General features: G+C 43.6%; 1 protein-coding gene across 5 annotated transcripts in view; it reads left to right on the plus strand.

The window, feature by feature from the left end:
* The window catches only part of tbc1d1 (TBC1 (tre-2/USP6, BUB2, cdc16) domain family, member 1), a 263,634-nt gene that overhangs the window by 209,004 nt on the left and 31,786 nt on the right, over positions 1–22,844 (plus strand). For all 5 annotated transcript variants that reach the window (XM_041184498.1, XM_041184507.1, XM_041184517.1 and 2 more), the window contains one exon: positions 3,358–3,516. In XM_041184498.1, coding sequence (XP_041040432.1) covers positions 3,358–3,516 — 159 coding nt within the window. The remainder of the gene's footprint in view (positions 1–3,357; positions 3,517–22,844) is intronic.

Below are 22,844 nucleotides of genomic sequence, written 5' to 3' on the forward strand. Positions count from 1 at the left end.
GGTAAGTGGGATTATGTAGGTAGATCAGGTGTTTCTCACGTGTCGGCGCAGACTGGATGGGCCAAAGGGACTCTTCTGCACTGTGTGATTCTGTGTTTAGGACGAGGGTGGTGGTGAAAGGAGAATAGTAAATACCTTGTGTTACAGAATCAAGTAATCTCATGGAAATTTAACTACATTGATTTTCAACATCAGAGTAAAAATTTTTGTTTATTATTACATCCCCATCTCAACAACATTCTTCTGCACACGCAGGGTGTGAACCCATTACCAGCCTGCTAGAGTTGGTGTGGTTGCTCCTTATCATCTACAATATCTGAAATATGTTATTGTCCTGTGTATGCAGCATGTGAAAATAATTGTAAGTGCTTTAAAGGAGTTGTTAAGTACTTCATAATTTTTATTTTTAATGCGTATTTAAATTTAGAACAACTGATGTAGAGTGACCATCAAATGGACACAAGTTGCTGGTCAAGCTTCTTTAAACTGATAGACATCTCCTATAGAAGAGCTTTTTTATAATGCTTTTTAATTTTTTAAAAAATCTTTATTCATAACAGAAGAAAAATTCAAAATGTTAAGGGATGTAATTTGGGAGAATTTCAGAGAACAGCTTCACTAAAGGAGCAAGAATCTGTTCCTATCAGGGAGGCTATTGGAGTGATTACTACAAATAGAAACAGCAGCAACCAACAAGAAAAACTTGCATTTATATAGCATCTTTAACATAGTAAAATATCCTAGGGTGTCTATTATTAAACAAAATTTCACACCGAGTCACTTAAGGACAAATTTGGACAGATGGCCAAAAAGATGGGATTTCGGGTGTGTCTTAAAGTGGCATGGAGATGCTGGGAAGTTTAAGGATGGAATTTGAAATCTTGGGCTAAGGAGCTGAAGGCTGTGCTGCCTGTGGTGGAAGAATTAAAATTTGGATATGCAGAAGGCTGGAATTGGAGGACCACAAATATCTTGTGGGTTTATAGGGCTGGAGGAGATTAGAGATAGGCAGGGGCAAGGCCATGGAGGGATTTGAAAACATATACGGCCCTGCAAGGAGAGGGAATTGTGGGATGTGCTGAGAAGATGGAGTTAAGTTCAGCTAAACTAAAATTGACCTATATAACCTGATTTCTTGTTGAAAGTGGGGTGATAAAGCTGTGGTAGCAACGTGTCATCATATTTAGCGGCAACAATACTGAATTTGTTGCATACATGGTTAGTAAGTTGGCATTCGGTGCTTGAACCTGCAACCGCAGCAGAGTGAAAGGCGATACCGATATGGGAAAACGAGAGCCACAAAGACTGTTCTGGTACCCACTAACTTTGCTAACCTCAGCCTCATTAAAATGATTACAAATCAGCAGAGTAGGATTCCTTCAGCCAAGTGTTTCCACAAGTCAAAGCTGAAGAATAGTGCCATGGTCTTCCACCATTCTTCCCCTCAGTGACTTGCATGTTGCACATGTTTATTTGCAGATTAGAAGTTTAATTTCTCCGTTTCAACAATGATGGATTGCAGTACTGGGTGGCAGTACTTGGACACTTAACATTAAATCTGACTGCTTTTAATCACCTGGATCAATCAAAAAAATGCTGGTAGTTACTCTGCTGCACCCATGGTTCTGGATCAGCACGATAGACCATAACTATGATTACTTGGTCATTGAAACCAGCCCATTATGTATATTGACACAACTGTACATCTCATTCACGAATGGTCAAGTTTTCTTTCAATGGATTTGGCCTAGGTGCCTACACCCTGTAGGAAACAGAAATTGATGTTATACCTGAACACCACCACAAGGAATTTTAAAATTGTGTCCATCACTTTTTCACTTTACATTTTAGATCACTGCTCACTTGTCACTTCTGACAAGATGGAAAATTGTTGTTTTGTTGAACAGATTGCAAGGGAAACTAACTATATCTTTCTCCTGGACTCAATAAGGTCTGGAACATGGAGATCATGTGTGCTTGAGGAAAGTCCTTTCCACTTACTCCAAGATCAGAAACTCACTGTGTGAGATGTCAGAGCCTGAATTTTTCGGTCGTTGGGCGTTTGTGATCGGCAGTCCCGGGAGTGGCCGGGACTCCCGACCGTGATTTCAAGCTGGCTTTTTGTATGAAGAGAAAAACTTAAATTGACTTTTAATATGTATTGTCATTTTGGTTGGTTAGCCAACATGTCCATCTAGGACACTGAAAAAGACAGGTCAAAAGCTTCAAAAAGGCTGATAGCCCCAGAAACACTGCCAACTCAAAACTGAGCCCTAAATATATGCTTGTGACATTTGAAAAACAATAGTGGCAATAATCATGTAAGTTAAAAGACAGTTATGTCAAATATTCCTACAGTTGCGTTGGGGAAAATAAACTGTCAAAGCCTGAAGAAGGATTTAAAGGTTTTTAAAGCATGGGATCTAACTTGGGGAGAGGCAAATTGGAACTTTGCTTTTTTGACCGTTAAATTATTCCAGTTGGAAACTGAAGTTAACAAATTTAGAATTTTATACTCTCGTTCCAAATGCTGTTCCCTCTCCCTTTTAATACCATTTCTGGCACATCTTGAAGGACATACCTATTTTACATATCAATTGTCTATATTGCCCGTGTAATAGTTCTGCTGGTTGACTAGGGAAGTGGTAAATCTGGTGTGCAAATTTTCCAGCAGTACGAGTGGAATGTTGTTGAGAGCCCAGAGTCTTTCCTGTACCAGGTAAACGTTGCCAATTAATGTAATGCAGAGTGAGCTGAATTGGCTGGACCATGGCATCAGTAATAATGAAGGGGTGGTGTCTCACTCAACATCAGAGCAAAGTGATACAGTTCTTTATTTCCATGTTTCTTTACTAAATTTGGTCAGAAATATTAGCCAGTAGGTAAGAACCATAAAGTTTTGTCCATAAGTAAAATGCTTCACCGCATGGACTGTAGCGATTCAAGAAAGCAGCTTACCATCACTTTCTCAAGGGCAATTAGGGATCGGCAATAAATGCAGTTCTAGCCAGCAACACCCAAAACCCATGAATTTTAAAAAACCTCATTGTAAATCCTTCTAATTTGCAGAATGATTTGAAAATTGCAATTTGCCTAAATGTATAATCCCTTAAAAGCAATGCTTTAACCAATCCTCCAACAAGCATTCTCCAAACTAAGCCCCACTGGAGGGTTTTGCATGAACAATGGTTTCAATACTGAAGAGACTTCCAAATTCAGCACATTTCAATAAATCAGTGATTTATAACTAATTCGAATTCTCAGCATTGTACCAAGTCCTGATGTCAGAATTAAAGACTATTTGGCTGAATTAACATTAACATTTTTATAAAGAAAATTTTAAAAATCTGTATACAGGTGTACCTCGGCAGCATCGTGGTGAAATATGGAAACTTCTAGCAGAACAGCACCAGCTGAGGTATCAGTTACCTGTAAAACAACAGCCAAAGGACACTCCATATGAAGAACTGTTAAAGCAGTTAACGGCTCACCAGCACGCAATACTTATTGATCTTGGTAAGTGTTCGCTTCATTCATAGCTACCGGCAGTTTCCTAAATTAACCGGGTATAATCAGCACCAAGTAACCTTTCCTTTCTTCTCGCGGTTCTGGCCATTCAGATAGGCTTAAAGATCTGGGCCCCTTTACTTCTAGCATACTGTAGACTGAGACGTGATCTGATGGAGGTATATTAAGATAATGAAAGGCTTGATTGCATGCCTATCGATAGATTATTTCATTTTGACAGACGGGAAGACCAGGGTTCAGGAAGTTAAATTATGCAGTAGTAGGAATACACTATATATCAGGCGATTTTTCTTTTCCCAGAGGTTAGGGAACCTCTGGAATGCTTTCTCAGTTTGTGTGTTGTGTGCTGACTCTGCGGGTCTTTAAGAGGGAGTTGGACTGGTTCTTGACTAGGACAGACATTGCATCTTGTAGAAGGTAAGTGGATTAACAGTTATGTACACATTGGCGATATGAGCTCCTGGATTGGTTAGGAGGTCAGAAATAAATTTTTCGGGGCCTCTTTTTTTTGTTGTATTGGCCCTGTGCTCTTTTCTTTCCCAGGAGATTATGTGGCTGCAGAGATGTAGGGAGAGTCTAGCCATGATGCTGCAGGCTTTATGATTGTGGGCTAGTTATGATGGACAAGCTGGTCTTTTTCTGTCCATCAATTTTCATATGTTTTGTAAAGAGGAACATGAAAAAAACTGTGGCTCTCATAGCTGACATTGTACACAGGGTGGAACTGGTGAATGCTTTTGGTATGCAGACCTCCATGGAGTGGAAGATCAGAACTGCGCATGTTTTATTTACATTTATTGGTCACGATTGACTTTAATTATGAGCGAACAGGAGATTAATGTTAGTTTTATATTGGTATAGCAAAGAACTAGCACACACCCGATGAGACGCTTTCAATGGTTTTACAGATTATTCCCAAGCACCAAGCTACTGGCAAAATACTGATAGGCTTGAATTTTGCGCTCGTCGGGTGCACGCGATTGCTGGGACGGGAAGCAGAAACGAAGTGCGCTTCTACCTGCAATCAGTCCACGACTGCGATCTTACGCTGGCTGGCCAGTTAACAGCCAGCCAGCGTGAAACACACCTGGAGAAAGGTTCAGCACCCCCAGTGGGGGCAGGAAGAGGGCGGGGCGCCGATGTCACCGCGGGTGCTGGTGAGCGCTTCCACTGAGCTCCCTGAAGGCAGATAGCTGCCTTGGGGAGCTGCAGACCTCCAACTTATAAAAGAAAGCCCAAAGATGCTTCAAAAAATGTCCATGCAGCACAATCAAGCATACCTCATTTAAAAAAAAAAGTCCCCTGGTATTTCTTTTTTTAAATCCTAGTGAAGATGCCCTCCTGATGTTGGATGAGGTTTCATCAAAAATGTAAAGACCACCTGGCAATTGACCCATTTGTCAACTGTAAGGTTGGATGGGCCACAAAAAAAATCACTGACAATTGTGCCATTAATGGGCTTAATTGCCCTCTTATTTGTCAGCAGGCACTCTTCTGACTTGTGCGTGCGTCCGCTGAGTGAATTATTGCGCAAGTGCACGATGATGTCGGGACATTCGCCTGAGTCATCTCTTGCGATTTCACGCCTGTTCGGGTCAGGTGTACACCAGCCCGCGGGGCGTAAAATTCTGACCATAGAGTTTTGAGAGTGTTCTGTTCCCCCGAGGCCCAAGTGCCACTTTAGGACAGCCATTACAAATGCAAGTACATCTTCTCATGTTAGTCAAAAGAGCCTAAAACAGAGCAGTTATAATAGCATTGGCAAGAGAAAATAACCTAAGTGGCGTGCTGATGAACTGAAATTCTGCTCCAAGTATGGCAGATATTTGAGTGTATATGATAAGGAACTTTCGATCTCTACTGTAACCATGGTTCTAAAGTTTAAGAGCTTAATAGAAGACCAAAATGTTTTACAATTTGGCAAGCTGGGAAATGGAAATTAAAACCAAGTTGAAACTTCATGTTATTTGAAATTAAATCACAATATGGAGTAAGGTTTGCTAATGTTTGAATTCCTGCACAAATATTTTTGCACTAAATTTCATGTTTTGTCTCACACAATCTATCACTGCCCCACCACCACCATCATCAATTAATCTGGGCATGCAGGGACAGAGCCGGTTTCAAATGTGTTGCCTAAGGCTGTATGTTTATCAGTGAATTCCTCAGCCCCTTGACATGCATGTTCTATTAATTCATTGTATTGTTTCTATAGAAATCTGAACTTTTTTGTGTGTGCTGACGCACTTTGCTGGCAAGTCTAATTTAAGATTTTAATCATCTGTGCTATCAATCTGAGGAGAATATGGCGGGGGAAAGTCATATCAAATTCAAGCTTTGGCATCATTGACATTGAGTCATGAGGATCTTCTACTTGGGAAGTTTTACTGCAGGAAAATTGCTAACTAAAGATCCTGATGTAGATTTGCATGCTGTCAATTATTGAAACCAGTGCTAATACACTGTGGGGGAGAAAGATCAAAATTGTAACAGAAAAAGGAAAAAATTGAAGCAAACAGACACCAAACAATCTCTTACATCATTGCAAATGTGGAGTTAAGATAGATATTGGTTTCATCGCAGTGAAGTTGGCAATGATGATATTCAGTGCTCAGTTGTGTTCATTAGTCTGTTGTTCTTCCTATTTGACATTTAAAACAATACAAATGTAAATTTTACCAATGCAATGATTGATATCAAGAAGACATGATTGAGCCTATGCTGTGCAGCAATAAATGATATCATCACAGTGCCACATAATAGGATGTGGTTCATGCTCATGGTTCACCCCATGATGAGATTCTAGTCTCAGTTGTAGCTGTTATGAGGAAGCATGAATTGAAGGGCAGGTGCTTCCCCATAGCAAGGAACAAAATAAAGGGTGGGGTCATCATGGGGCTTCTCTTATCTTGAAACAGTGTTTGATGAAGGGCCCACCCAAAATGTAATGTTTTCTTTTTCTCTTCAGCTGCTTTATCTTAAGCATTTTCTGTTATTTTCACAAACCCATTTACCGCTAACAAGGATTATAGATAGGCCAGCCTAATAAGGAAAGGATGGTATTCTAATTTGGAAGTTAAGGATTCAGTAAGATAAATCATAGCAAAATTATGACATAGAAGGAGGCCATTCAACCCATCATGTCTATGCCAGTCAACAAAGAGATACCCAACCTAATCCAACATTCCTGTGCTTGGCCCATGGACCTGCAGGTCATGGCTCTTCAAGTAGACATCCAAGTACTTTTTAAAGATGGTGAGAGTTTCTGCCTCTACCACCCTTTAGGGTAGCGAGCTCCAGTTCTACCACCCTCTGGGTGATTAAATGTTTCCTTATCTCCCTTCTAATCCTTTACTTTAAATCAATGCACCTGGATTTTTGACCCTTCAGTTAAGGTAAAAAGGTCATCACTGTTAAGTCATTCCTCAGCCTTCTCTTTGCAAGGAAAACAACCTCACCCTATCCAATCTTTCCTCATAACTAAAATTTTTCAGTTCTGACAACATCCTTGTAAATCTCCTCTGTTCCTTTTCCAGTACGATCACATATTTCCTGTATTGTGGTGACCAGAACTGTATGCAATACTCAAGCTATGTTCTAACTGTTGTTCATATTCATACAGTTCTAGCGTAATCTCCCTGCTTTTATATTCTGCACCTCGGCCAATAAAGAAAAGAATGCCCATATGCCGCCTTAACCACCTTATCAACCTGTTCTACTCCCTTTTCAGGATCTGTGGGCATCCACCTCAAGGTCTCTCTTCCTCCATACTACTTGATGTCCTTCAATGTATTGCCCTCCCTTACATTTTGGGAGGTGCAACAAGGCATTGCATCACACTTCTCTGGATTGAATTCCATTTTCCACTTGTTTGCCCAACTGACCAATACATTTATATCTTTCTGCAGTCTAATGCATTCCTCTTCACTGTTACGACACAGCCAATATTTATATCATCTACAAACTCTTTAAAATGCTCCCTACATTACAGTCTAAATCATTAATATAAACTACAAAAAGCAAACAACTGACAACTGATCCCTGTGGGGCCCCACTGGTAACAACTCTCCAGTCGCAAAAACACCCGTCAGCCATTACTCGTTACTTCTTGCAACTGAGCCAGTTTTGGATCCAATTTGCCACTCTCCCTTGGACCCTAAGGGTTTTTAATTTTTGGACCAGCTTGCCACGAGGGACCTTGTCAAAAGGCTTGCTAAAACCTAATTAGACCACATCCATCGCACTGTCCTCATTAACCCTTGTCACTTGCTCATAAAATTTAAGTTGGTCAGTCCTGTCCTTCCCTTAAAAAATCCATGTTGATTTTCTTTGATTAATTTGTGCCTTTCTAAATGAAAGTATATGCTTTTCCTCAGATTTGATTTCAATAATTTGCCCGTGGCCAAAGTTATGTTAACTGAACTATAATTCCTCAAATTATACCTTCTTCCCAAAGTACAAATTTGGCAATCATTCAATCCTCTGGCACCACTCCTGAAGCCAGGGAAGATTGAAATATAATGGTCTGGGCTTCCGCAATTTCCTCCCTTGCCGCCTTTTAACAACCTGAGATATATTTTCATCTGGGCCTGACTAATTATTTACTTTCAAAGATGTTGTACCCTTTAATATTTCTTCTCTTACAATGTTTATTACATCCAATATTTCCCATTCTTCCTTAACTGCAACGCCATAGTCAGCCCCCTCTTTTGTGAAGACAGGCAAACCATTCATTGTAAACCTTACCCACATCATGCACTTCCACATACAAGTTATGCCTCTTTCACTATTACCTCTCACTGTTTATGTACTTACAAAATATCTTTGGATTTTCCTTGATTTTGCTTGCCAATACCTTTTCATGCCCAGAGTTCCAGTATTTGCAGTTTGTGTCAAAGTGGTTCAAGATAGAGGTCTCAAAATGGTTACACGATGGACCCCCAATATGATGTCGGTGAGATTTCACCTAAGTAGCAATGTTCTCTGCCAAGGCGTTGCTTCCCAGGTTGTGAGGCCAAGCTTCCTGTATGACTACTGCCTGCCCTTACAAGGATATCAACATAAGTTGTGGGGGAGGGGGGATCCCAAATTTTGATTTCCCAAACATAGCCATCCTTCAGGTCTTCATGTAATGTCAGCATAGATGTGCCCAGTCTCTCACCAGAATTGTCTCAGAAATGGGGGAAAATATGATCCTCACCAAGGGGGCTGCAGTTGAAGCTTTTTTTCCATTCATGGAGGTCGCTGGTAAGGCCAGTGTTTATTACCAATCATTGATTTCCCCCTAAAAAAGGTGGTGGTGGTGCACTGCCATCTTGAACCACTGCAATCGGAATGGTGACTGCGCGCCTGCAGTGCTGTTAGAGAGGGAGTTCCAGGATTTTGAACTGGCAACAATGAAGGAGCAGTGATACATTTTCATGGTAGGCTGGTGTGTGACTTGGAAGGGAACTTGCGGTGGTAATGTTCCCATACATCTGTTGCTCTTGTCCTACTAGGTGGCAGAGTTCGTAGGCTTGGAAGGTGCTGCTGAAGGAAGCTTGGTGAATTTCTGCAGTGCATCTTGTAGATGATGCACACTGCTGCCACTGTGCACTGGTGCTGGAGGAGGCAGTGAATGTTTAAGGTGGTGGTTGGACTGGTGATCAAGCGGACTGCGTTGTCCTAGATGGTGTGATTCTTGAGTGCTATTGGCGCTGCACTCATCCCTGTTGGCCAAATAAAGGAAGCCTTAGTCAGTATTTTACTATGTATTGCCAAATCTGGCAGTGTTTAATTTAATGCTGAAGTCCCAAGTTAGAAAGTGATTTATTCCCCAGCAATGTGCCTAATGCTAAATAGGAATGTGAGTCTATCTAATAATTAATAATCACCAACTCTTAATGCATCGTCTTATGGAGAGGGGCTGTTTCCAGTTTCTTCTCGAGTTATTGCCAAACTGATCAGTGTAAAGAGCTGGCCCAGCTTTTCCGTTCTCACAGTGACACACCAGGATGAATCTGGCAGTGGCTGAGCTGCTGTGTTTTAGTATCACTTGGGTGCAGCCTTTGAAGTTTATTTTAAAAAAAGTTCAATTTCATTAGAATTGGGAAAATGTACCTTTTTATATTAAACTTAGTGTCCACCAGTACTCCGGTATGGTGCTATATATAGATTGCTGAGTTGTGCCTGCCCCTGCAATGTGTGCTGCTATAGAAACAAGGTCATATTGTGGGCAGGGAAAGGGAGGAGTGTACAGCTCGAGTTCCCTGACCTGTAACTTGAGCTAAACCAGCAAACTTGGCTGAGATTCAGGTGACTGTTTCAAAAGGAATTGTTAAAACTTACTGCTGGACAGTGCAAAGCTTGCTTTTTTGGTAGAGAATATCAGTTGAATCACATTTGGGTGTATGGCATTACACGCCTAACTGGCAGATCAAAGTTGCAGTGGTACTCCTACCATAAGTCTTTTTTCAAGAATCTTCATGAAGATTGTTGAAATATGCAGTTTTATTCAAATTGGACAGCCCATGCTGACAATATATTTGTATGTTTTTCAGATGCAGATCTTAAAATCTGTTGCTGGTTCTTTGGTTTATTGTTAAATTTGAGTATAATTAATAAGACAACAGTAGTGCAATTAAATATCTCCGCATGGACACATATTGCAAATACGTATATATCCTTCAAGATTCAAAACCAACAATGATGAAAATCTACAATTTAATGGAAGTGCTTATTAATTTGAATTTGCATATGTACTGTTGAAGGCTGTGTAGATGTCAGGAAGATATTATAATTTCCAGAATGTTATTGGGATTTATTGTAAAATAGAATAATAGCTGGATGTGCCTATGTGTGTGTGAGAGACTTAATTGGATTAAAGGCAGCTGGTCTGAAAGTTTTGATGTAACAGAAGAGAGGTTAGATTTGCAATGCTAAATAGGTAGACATGAATGGAGGGTTAGATTGTAAGGTGTAAAGGGGCATTTGCATTTGTAAATAAACTAGCTTGAATTCAAAAGAAAGTGTGAAATATTATACCTAACCAGCAGAAGTTATGAAACCGTGTGTTTATTTTTCCCAAAGATTATTGAGAAAGTTGGTACTATGATAAATTTTTATGATTAGCGATGTAAAGTCCAGAGACATAGTGAAACAATGGGAATTTGCATTCAAAGGGGAAAATATATATAAAGGAGAGAAGACTGTGTTTAAGGGAGGGCAGTCTAAAATTCAGCAAGTGTGAAAGCCCCTCAGCCTCTACGTACCAAACTGCTGCCTCCAGGGAATTAAGTTAAGAGAACTCGCTTTGAATTTGACTGTTCAAGGTATCGTTTACTTTGCTTGGGCTCAGAATTTTCAGGGCGCATAAAATGACGCTTGGCATTGGGCAAGCGTCCCGACGTCACCATGTGCCATTATGATATTTCGCTGGGTGGGCACGCGATGAAGTTCAACGCATGCCCGCCATTAATTAAAAGGCTAGTTAAGGCCCTTAAATCGGTGATCGATGCCAATTTTCAGGCACCCGTGCGATCTTCGGCTCAACACAACGTGCAGGCGGGTAAGAGAATTTTTAATAAAACTCACCCACGGGCAGGATAAGAGGGCTCAGTGGGGTTGTCAATCTGGTCTGAGAGTATTTATTGCAGAAAGTTTTTTAAACTTGCCTGTGTGATCTGTAGCAGTTCAGAACGAATTCCAGCAGCTTTCTGTCTACTTTGAACTTTCAGGTCAGCACTCTCCAGTCAGTAATCTTTATCGGGCCTGCAGCTTTCTGGAGGCTTCCCTTTAGTCTGGGTATGGGTACTGACATGTCTACTGGAGGTAGCTCCTCTGAGGAGGAAGAGAGGGCTAGAATAAGGAGGAGGCCAGGAGTGCACATTCAGCCTCCAGGGGAGCCACCTTTGGGACTATAGGCACAGGCACAAGGGGCGCAGGACCAAGAGGTAGTCCAAGGTGGAAGGGGCCGCAGAAGACACAACTACCCTGCTGCCAGGGTATACAGGCTGAGAAGCAGCTACCTCAATATGACTCAATATGCAGTGCCGAAGGAGGCTCCGACTGTCAAGGGGGACAGTGAAAAATACAATCAGATGATTGGCCCTGAGATCTTTCCTAACTGTGTGGGAGGCCACCCCATGCCAGCAGCTCTGAAGATCACACTTGCTCTCCACTTCTATGCCTCTGGCTCCTTCCAGTGGTCGGTGGGTGATCTTTGCGGTGTCTCCCAATCAGCTGCCCACACTTGTGACAAGCAGGTTACAGACGCTCTGTTCAGACAGGTATTGACCTTCATCTACTTCCGCTGCGACCAGGCAAGTCAGGCAGAGCGAGCCAGAGGCTTTGTGGTCATTGCTGACGCCCCCACGTCCAGGGTGCTATAGACTGTACACATGTGGCCATCAAGGCGCCAGCAGGTGAGCCCGGTGCCTTCGTCAACAGGAAGAGCTTCCACTCCATGAACTTGCAGATTGTGTGTGATCACAGGATGCTGATTCTAAAGTCTGTGCAAGGTACCCAGGCAACTCCCATGGCGCCTACATCCTCAGACACTCCCAGGTGCCGGGGCTCTTCAGTGCTCCAGCCCAGCTGGATGGTTGGCTGCTGGGGGACAAGGTTTATCCCCTCAGAAGGTGGCTCATGATGCCTCTCTGCCATCCAAGAACAGAAGCTGAGCAGCGGTACAATAGGAGCCACGCCTCCATAAGGAATGTGCTGGAGAGAACTATCAGTCTTCTCAAGATGCGCTTCCGATGCCTGGACCACTCGGGGCGACTCCAGTACCCCCCAGATCGTGACTCGGTGATAATGGTTGCATGCTGCCCTCTCCACAATCTTACGCTGGAAAGGGGGGACGCAGTGGATGCGGCTGCACACGATGAGTCCAGCACTGATTCTGAGGATGAGGAAGCACAGGGGAATAATTAGGGGCTAAACGCTGACCCAGCACTACACCAGGGAGGCAGGGACAGCCGGGAGACTTTAATCCAACGAACCTTCAACTAGCTCCACGCAAATGGATCAGGAGGACCAGCCTTGCCTGGCGCTTCCGTACGCAGCACTGAAGTGCTACATCTGCCACTTCATCAGCTGCAGCTAAGGGCTTTGGACATAAACCTCAATGTCCACTCAAACACTAATGACATGTCTGTAAAACATACAAATGCAGAACAAAGGAGCCACCCTCAGCCATGGTAACACATCTGTTTTAATTTTCTCCATCATAAGGTCTCACAAAATCAAACCAAAACGTTTTTCAACCATAAACAAATAAAAATTCCCTAATCTCGAGCCAACACAAAAGCACCAGTGATAAACACGTGGTGTTTTTAAGGTGCCTTGTGCTTTTGTTTCCGGATGCTACGTCTTGGTGCTGCCCCATCGCTCAGAGAGGCATCTGAGACAGCCTGCTGACTCTGCTGTCCTGTTGGCCTCGATGACGTTGGTGGCCGTCCTCTGGCCCTTGGAGCCTGTGCTGGGCCCACCTGGGAGGGAGCTGCCAGGTCCACAGTTGGCATCTACCCAGTCATCACAGCGCTGATGAAGCGATCACTGGGAGAGAGGCTGAGCACCTGTTGGCCTCATCCAGAGCGCCGTGAGAGGAGCCCGCAGATATGAGAGGCAGCTGCTCTGCTGACATGAAGTTGCCCCAGACCCCCCCTGCTCACCATCAATGGATGGGCAATGAGCTGGGAAGCTTGAAGCCCACACCATCTCCCACATTAGCAATGACCAGCTGTGAGGGCTTGTAGGTCTGTGCGCAGCCCCAGAAGAAGCTGCTTGTTCTCCTGGAAGCCTCTCTCCACGAGAGTCACCACTCTCTCCATGGAGGAAGGTCAACGCTCTGACATGAGGCGCATTGCATCACTGATGCTCCGCGCGGACTCCTCCTCCACAGACACCAAGCAAAGCATAGTCTCATGCAACACTCCCAGATGCTCCCACACACCCAGCCGCATTTCCTGCACCTGCTGCGTCGCAGATGACTCCAGAGTCACATCACCAGGCACCGACTCAGCATGTGCCTGGTCCCCTGCAGTCCTCTGACTGTTGGTGCCATCGGCTCTCTCCGTCTCTGCCAGTTCCTCCAGCAACTATGAAGTGCCCTCACCACTGTGCCCCGGGACAGTAGCCGATGTTGCAGTCCCCACCAATGTGCTAGTATCTGCGCTGGTGCCTGCCTTGCAGAAATAGTGTGATGCAGATGACAGTTGAGGACCCTCAGGTGTGAGAGGGGGCATCTACAATTGCTCCTGGTGGACAGGCTCTGATGATGCTGAAATTAACAGCAAGGACAGTGGATTAGTTAGCATGCACACAGTGACACGCTTCATCCCTTTCCCCCTGGCTCATTTTCCGCTCAACATTCCAGAACCTATGGGGACAAATATTGATGGGGTGGCAAATAGTCAGGAGGAGACCCTAACATTGCAGGCAGATACAGATGGGCTGGTCAGATGGCCTAAAGAATGCCAAATGGAATGTTCTGTGGATAAGTGAGAGGCGATGTATTTGGACACAAGAAACAAGGTCCGGGAATACATGAGGAATGGTAGGACTGTGGAAAGTAAGGAGGATCAGAGGGACCTTGCTGGGCATGTCGATAGGCCCATTAAGGTAGTGGGACAGGTACATAAGGCGTTTAAGAAGGTAAATGGCATACTTACCTTTATTAGCCAAGGAATAGAATATAGGAACAGGGAAGTCATATTGCAAGTGCAGAAAATGCTGCCTAGGCCACAGCTATAGTTCTGCATGCATTTGTGATATGTGCTTCAGGGGAGGGATGTGATTTGAGTGGAGAGAGTGCAGAGGTCATTGACCAGGATGCATGCTGGGCTAGAGAGTTGGAGTTATGAGGAGACATAGAATAGACTGGGGTTATTTCCCCTGGAGCAGAGGAGATTGAGGGGTGACATTATTGAGCTTTATAACATTGAGGGGCATAGATTGGGTCGACAGAAAGGAACTTGTCCCCTTGGCAGAGGGATGAGTTACCTGGTAGCATTGATTTAACGTAAGGGGCATGAGGTTGACAGGTGAGGTGTTGAGGAACTTTTGCACACGGTAATGTGGGACGCACTGGCTGAAAGGGTGGTGGATGCAGAAACCCTCCTAACATGTAATAAGTATTTGGATGTGCAGTTACAATGCCATGGCACACAAGGCCATGGGGATAGTAGTCGAAAATTGGATAAGGCGACTTTGGAAGGTGGTTGACATGCGCATCCTCGAAGGGCCGAGGGACCTTTGTCTATGACCCTCACGTCTGACTCTGTTAGATTGTGAATGAGCAATGTTGCAACAATAACTATTCAAATAGTCAACAGTGCTTTGGATGGTGGGAAGACAGAGCGGATAGGACTGTGGACCTCAAATTCCAGGCCGTTCCACCCCAGCCTCACCAATACCAGTGGACCTGGGCATGATGCCTTTCAAGCCCCAGGACCTCCTGCTCGAATCGGCTTAATATCATCAGCTGGGCCTGGCCGCCTCCAATCCGCAAACGCTCAGAGACATTGTAATCGCACATGGACTCTGCACACGCACGCCGCACCCCAACCAGTGTGGCCCGTATCAGGCCTCCAGTGCCTCCTCTCCATGCTACTACTGATCAGTCACACAAAGATAGTACGCCTGTTCTAAATGCCCCCCCCCCCCCCCCCCCCCCAAAACAGCCACCGTGGACATATTCTGCGTCCATCACATTAGGAGAGACACGGTCTTAGCTCCCATGGCAAGGAGGTGCAACTAGGTGCGGCGTCGAGGGCAGCAGAGGCTCTTGGCCACGAGACCTTGATCACCATGAATAGGACATGTGTTGGAGTTCTGATTATGCGCCTAGCTGCATCTCCTGCAGTTGCCCCTAGACTAGTCATGTGCAACTAAGAGCAACACTTGGTGCAGGGGAGAACCCATCTCCTCATGAACCACTCAGGCTGATGTAGGCATGGGCACTATCTGCTTGCCCACCCAGCATACGAGAAATACCCAACATGATTCAATGCAGCCACAACAGTAAGATTTTGGGAGGGGGCTCAAAGGCTGAGGCTACCTGCTGGGTTAAATGCCCAATGCCAACATGGTACTCACCCGTCCAGAGTGCAACAAATCATTGAAGCACATACAGCATTGGATCCAGGTGCACCGCACCACATTGCGGGAGTTCACCACCTCCGTCACCTCCTCCCTGGCACGTTTGGTCATGTGGGGGGGCCTCCTCCTCCCACCCTGGGGCACCAGCACCTCCCGCCATGCTGCCACCTCTTCAAGGAGGGCAACAAGGCATTCATCTGGAAAGCGAGGGGCACATTGGCCTCCTGCTGGCCTACCCTGCAGCCTGCGCTGCTCCTTGGCAGACCCTGCAGCCTGCCCTCCAGAGTGCCCTGCTGAGCCCTGCAGTTGGATCTCCAGGTGGCCATTGTGAGCAGCCTACAAGAGGCTGCCAGGCCTTCTTTTAAATAGACTGCCAGGTTGCCATTGGACCTGGTGGTCTGTGCATGCCCGCCGCAGCCCGCACACTCCCATAAATCCACGGGAGTTGGAAATGCGCTGGGTGGGCCTTAATTGGCTCATCTGCACAAAATGATGGCATGGCCCTGATCGTTCCTGCTCCACCCGCCCACCAAACAGAAAATTTTGGCCTGGGTCTTTTAAAATCTGTGTGTTTTACCTTAATGGAGATGTAGCTGGGAATCAGATTAACTCGGATTTAAGTTAATGTAGCAGTTATTTGTAGACATATGTATGTGCTTGCAATCTTTTCTTTTATAAATGTTTAAATTATTTTTATGAAAACCTCTCAAGACTTGATGGTCTTATCATTACTGAATTCAAAGCCCGCATCTCGAAACATACAAATTGAAAATTAGTTGTGACGGTTGTTTCATGTTTCCCTCTGGGGTTTGAACAGTTCAGCATTTACCGTCTCATATCATAACAGATAGATCTCATTGATTGCAAAGATGAGATGATTCTTATGTAATGTCAAAACCTCCTTTACAAATGCAACTCCTCTCATCCTGTCATACACAGTTAGAAGCCTAACTTTATTTTCTTTCTTCTTAACCCAGATGTGATTAGTTCAGTTATGTCCAAGCTGGTTTCCCTAGCTCAGGCCAATTGGATTCAACCTGTGACCTGTAATATAAACCATGGCTGACTTCAAAGTTGACAAAGACAAAATGGCATCAGTGGACATGGAGTGATCTTGGCCTAATCGCAATCCTTGCCATGCACCATTCTCACTGCCCCAGGGGTTAAAATTGAGACCATAGCATCTGGAGATGTCAAGGCATTTTAATTGCCTATGAGCTTAAATGTCAGGAGTCAGGAGATTTACAAGAGTAAGCAGTTCTATACTGAAAAGGATATGAAATCAGGAACTTCTTTCAAGGTTGAGAATACTGTGGTTTTGATCTCTCTGCTGAAGCCCAAAATTTGTGCCACAGGACAGAGAGGAAAATTGCCAAAGACATCCTAACATTTAGTTGAAAGAAGTTAAGGTACAGCTTATCCAGGAATGTAACATACTGTGGAGGGGTTGATATGTGGTACTGGCAAGTCAACAACCGAGATGTGGTAATCGACTTCTTGACTGCAGATGATGTCACCCAAGAGCAGTGTCTAAATGAGAAAGAAGAGGCAATTAATGCTTTGAGATAACAATGCTGGACTGAAAAAGAAACCATTGGTAGAGATGTCCTATCCACAATTGGGTAAGAATGGAACCAAGTAAGGGCAATCCCATGAGCTATGCAATAGAAGAGAGGTGTTCAAAGAAAATGGTATATACAACATATCACAGGCTCCAGAGAGATCAAGTAGGGATAATGCAGTCATAGTCACAAAGAATATATTTCCTATCATTCACTATGGCTGCTTTGATGCCGTTTGAAGGACTATAACAGAAGTTCATACTCAGTTTTGAGAGTGAGAAGTTTGGGTCTGAGACAAGTGACTCAAATTTAATTAAAGGCAAGGATATGAAGACAGAATGCTAAAGTGGTTGAGAAAAATGCTAATAGGTAAGATGGTCGAGAAGCAGTAGCAAATTTCTAAGATGGTATTACATAACTCTCATTAAAGATATTTATTGAGAAAGAAAGACGCTATGAGAAGGATGCACCGTCTGTAGCTAACTAAGGAAGTTAAGGATGGCATCAAATTGAAAGAAAAATTGTACAATGCTGCAAAGATTAGTGGTAGGCCAGAAGATTTGGAAAATTTTAGAAACCAGCATAGGATGACTTAAAAAAATGAAGAGGGAAAAATAATGATGATGAGAGAAAACTAGAAAGAAATATAAAAACAAACATTAAAAGCTTCTACAGATATATAAAAAAGGAAGAAAGGAACTAAAGTAAGCATTGGCCCCTTAGAAGATGAAACTGGGGAAGTAATAATAGGAAACAAAGAAATGGCAGTGACTTTGAACAAGTATTTTGTATCTGTCTTCACAACAGAAGACACAGAAAGCATCCCAAAAAAGTAGAAAATCAAGAGACAAATGAGAGGGTGAAACTTAAGACATACATGATCACTAGAGGAAAAAGTGCTAGGAAAACTATGGACTAAAGGCTTATAAGTCCTCTGGACCTGATAGCCTAGAATCTTAAATAAGTGGCTGCAGACACTGGAAAGGTCTCAGCAGATTGGAAAACCATAAAATGGGAAAACCGTAAACCACTCTTCTAGATAAAGGGAGACAGAAAGCAGGAAATTATAGGCTAGTTAATCTAACACCTGTTGTGGGAAAATGTTAGAATCCATCCGTAAGGAAGTAGTAGCAGGATATTTAGAAAATCATAATGCAATCAGGCACAATCAACATGGTTTAATGAAAGGGAAATTTATGTTTGATAAATTTATTGGAATTCTTTGACAATGTAACAAGCAGGGTAGCTAAAGGGGAACTAGCAGATGTAGTATATTTGGATTTCCAAAAGACATTTGATAATGTGCCACATAAAAGGTTACTACACAAGATAAAAGCTCATCCTGATGAGGGTGATACATTAACATGATAAAGAATTGGCTAACTAACAGGAAACTAAGAGTTAGGATAAATGAGTCATTTTCAGGTTGTTAACTATAACTAGTGGAGTGCAGTAGGGATCAGTGCTGGGGCCTTAACTATTTACGATCTATGTTAATGACTTCAATAAAGGGTCATTCTGTATTGTAGCTAAATTTACTGATGATACAAAGACAGGCAGGTCATCGAGTTACGAGGATACAACGCATTTGCAAAAGGATAGAGACAGCTTAAGTGAATGGGCAAAACTTTGGCAGATGGGATCAATGTGGGAAAGTGAGAGGTTGTCCACTTTGGTAGGAAGGATAGAAAAGCAGAGACAAAAACAAACTGCTGGAGAAACTAAGCAGGTCTAGCAGCATCCATGGAGAGAGAAACAGAGTTAACATTTCAAATGCACATGGCCCTTCTTCACTCTGAAGAAGGGTCATGTGGACTGGAAACGTTGACTCTGTTTCTCTCTCCACAGATGCTGCTAGACCTGCTGAGTTTTTTTTCCAGCATTTTCTGTTTTTATTTCAGATTTCCAACATCAGTATTTTGCTTTTAGAAAAGCAGAGTATCATTTAAATGAAGAGAGATTGCAGGATCTGGGTGTTTTTTTTCCCCTCTTTCATGGGATGTGGGCATTGCTGGCTGGGCCAGCATTTATTGCCCATTCCTAATTGCCCTTGAGAAGGTGGTGATGAGCTGCCTTCTTAAACCGCTGTGGTCCATGTGGTGGAGGTACACCCACAGTGCTGTAAGAGAGGGAGTTCTAGGATTGTGACCCAGCAACAGTGAAGGAATGTTGATATATTTCCAAGTCAGGATGATGTGTGGCTTGGAAGGGAACTTGCAGGTGGTGGTGTTCCCATGCACCTGCTACCCTTGTCCTTCTAGGTAGTAAGGGTTGCGACTTTCGAAGGTCTGTCAAAGGAGCCTTAGTGAATTCCTGCAGTGCATCTTGTAGATGGTACACACTGCTTCCGCTCTGCATCGGTGTGGAAAGAGTGAATGTTTAAGGCGGCTGATGGGGTGCCAATCAAGTGGGCTGCTATGTCCTGAACATTTTGTCACAACAAGTTAGTACGCAGTTACAGCAAATAATTCGGAAGGCAAATGGAATGTTGGCCTTAATTACAAGAGCATGGAATATAAAAGTAGGGAAATCTTCCTCCAGCTGCACAGGGCATTGGTGAGACCGCAGCTGGAGTATTGTGTATAGTTTTGGTCATCCTACTTAAGGGGGGATATATTTGCATTGGTAGTGGCTCATAGAAGGCCGACTAGGCTGATCCCTGGGATGAAGTGGTTGTCTTAAGAGGAAATGTTGAGCAGGTTTGTAATTTAGAAGATTGAGAGATCTTATTGAAACAAATCAGATTCTGAGCTAGCTTGACAGGGTAGATGGTGGGAGGATGTTTCCACTCATGAGGGAATCTAGAACTGGGGGCACAGTTTAAAAATAAGGGATCCCCCATTTAAGATGGAGATGTTGAGGATTTCTTCTCTCATAGGGCTGTTTGTCTTGGAAATTCTCCTCCACAGAGAGCAGTGGAGGCTGGGGCATTGAATACATTCAAATTACACATTTCTGATCGACAAGGGAGTTAAGGGCTATGGGGGTCAGGTAGCAAAGTAAAGTTAAGGCTACAATCAGGTCAGCCATCATCTTTTTGAATGGTGGAGCAGGCCAGATAGCACAAATGGCAGGCTACTCCTATTTCATATAATCTTATCAATTGCAAAAATTCAAATTGCGTGGATCTAGAAGACAATTTTCAAGAACTATGGAGAGGAAAGGAAATTTGGAGATGAGTCAGTAGCTGACAGTCAGGGTAGTTTTTTTTTGAGCAAGGCATGATAGTGTTTTGAAGGAGAGGGTGTCAGTCTCTGGGGGGAGGGAACTATTCACCATAGCATGTTGGCCAGAAAGGGGAAGTTAAATGACCAGATTGGGCTTCAGGGAGCTGAGAGTGCATGTGGTGAATGAACTGGTGAAAGGGGATAGATAGGGGAGAAACTAAAAGAAACACAATTCAGTGCCATAATGGGGATGTTTGGCCTAGTGAGCAAGAAGGAGGGTGGATGTGGGAGAAGTGATATCTAAGCATGGAAATTGATGGCCTTACACCAAGAGGCAGTAAACAGTGAGGGCTGTAAGAAAGATCCTAGAGATGAAAAAGCTGAGGTACTCAAAGAAAATGTAGGTGCAGGAGCAGTAGGCAATGAGACTAAGATTGTACCTGGGAGGGTCATGAGGTTTGGGCAGGACTAATGGTGGAAAGTATAACCGGTGGAAAATGTGGCCAGCAGTTTTCCATCCCTGTTGTTTTCAGGAGTACCTAAACTAATCAAACAGGGTTGTGAGCGGAGTCAGGTTCTTCATTATCAACACTGTTGAAATAAAATTTATCTAATGCATCGCCTACTTCTCGGAGAGGAAAGCAAAAGTCCCTTTACACTGTTACAGCTTAGTGTTCTGGATCGTCCCCAATATGTATTTGTTTATCATTATAGTTGTTAAGCAATAGAGGGTGTAACGTTGACCACAGGCTGCTTTTAGATTGGAGCCTGTGGTTTTATGCACCATAACAACTCAGCCTCCTGCTATTTGCAAAGAATTGGATATCTTAGTGGACTATTTAAATTTCCATGTCAAAATCTAATTAATTGACCTATATATTGATTATCAAGTGATTTGCTCTAAGCAGTTAAAGCTGAGCAGCCATATCCTTTTGTAGAGACTGCACTTTATAGTCATCATACGTGTTGTCACCTCCTACCTATTGTGCTCAACTGTTCAAAAACACCCTTGCTCTGAATTTCCATGAGGGGTGTTGTCTAGATTTTCTGCTACAGTTTTGGGAGATTATCAGAATGTCTGGAGAAACAGTGTAAACAGCCATTTTTTGCCTTTTATGCTGTTTCTCAAAAGTTGTACTGATCTCTGACAGAAATTCCATGTATCATAAGAAATAGAAGCAGAAGTCAACCATGCATGCCCTGGTGCCTGCTCTGCCATTCAATAAAATCATGGCTGATTTGATCTCGGTCTCAAATACACGTTCCTGCCTGTTCCCCATAACACTCAACTCCCTTGTCAAGCTCCTCATTATCTCTTATATGTTTCATTAAGATCACATTTCACTTTTCTGAATTCCAATGAGTATAGGCCCAACCTGCTCAACCTTTCTTCATAAAGCAGCCCCTTCATCTCAGGAATCAGCCTAATGACATTCTCTGAATTTTTAAAAATTCACTCATGGTATGTGGGCATCGCTGGCTAGGCCAGCATTTATTGCCCATCCCTAATTGCCCTTGGGAAGGTGGTGGTGAGTTGCCTTCATGAAACACTGCAGTCCATGTGATTTAGGTACACCCACAGTGCTGTTACGGAGGGAGTTCCAGGATTTTGACCCAGTGACAGTAAAGGAACAGCAATGTATTTCCAAGTAGGATGTTGTCTTGGAGGGGAACTTACAGGTGGTGTGTCTGCTGTCCTAGTCCTTCTAGATGATAGTGGTCATGGTTTGGAAGGTGCTGTATAAGGAGCCTTGGTCAGTTTCTGCAGTGCATCTTGCAGATGGTACACACTGCTACCACTATGCGTCGGTGGTGGAGGGAGTGAATGTTTCTGGGTGGGGTGCTAATTAAGCGGTCTGCTTTGTCCTGGATGGTATCAAGCTTCTTGAGTGTTGTTGGAGCTGCACTCATCCAGGCCATTGAAGAGTATTCCATCACACTCCTGACTTGTGCCTTGTAGAAGGTGGACAGGCTTTGGGGAGTCAGCAGAGGAGTTATTCACCCAGGATTTCCAGCCTCTGACCTGCTCTTGTAGCCATAGTATTTATATGGCTAGTTCAGTTTGTGCAATCATCAGCGAGCATTCCAACTTCTGACATCATGGAAGGAAGGTCATTGATGAAGCAGCTAAAGATGGTTGGTGCTAGGACGCTACCCTGAGGAACTCCTGCAGTGATGCCCTCCAACAACCACAACCATCTTCCTTTGTGCTAGGTATGACTCCAACTAGTGGAGAGTTTTCCCCTGATTCCCATTGACTCCAATTTTGCTAGGGTTCCTTGATGACACACTTGGTCAAATGCTGCCTTGATGTCAAGGGCAGTCACTGTCACCTCACCTGTGGAGTTCAACTCTTTTGACCACATTTGAACCAAGGCTGTAATGAGGTCAGGAGCTGAGTGACTCTGGCAGAATCCAAACGTAGTGTCAGTGCTAAGCAAGTGCCACTTGATAGCACTGTTGATGACCCCTTCCATCACTTTACTGATGATTGAGAGTAACTGAT

This window comes from Carcharodon carcharias, chromosome 1 (genome assembly GCF_017639515.1).
Source record: "Carcharodon carcharias isolate sCarCar2 chromosome 1, sCarCar2.pri, whole genome shotgun sequence".
Taxonomy (NCBI): domain Eukaryota; kingdom Metazoa; phylum Chordata; class Chondrichthyes; order Lamniformes; family Lamnidae; genus Carcharodon; species Carcharodon carcharias.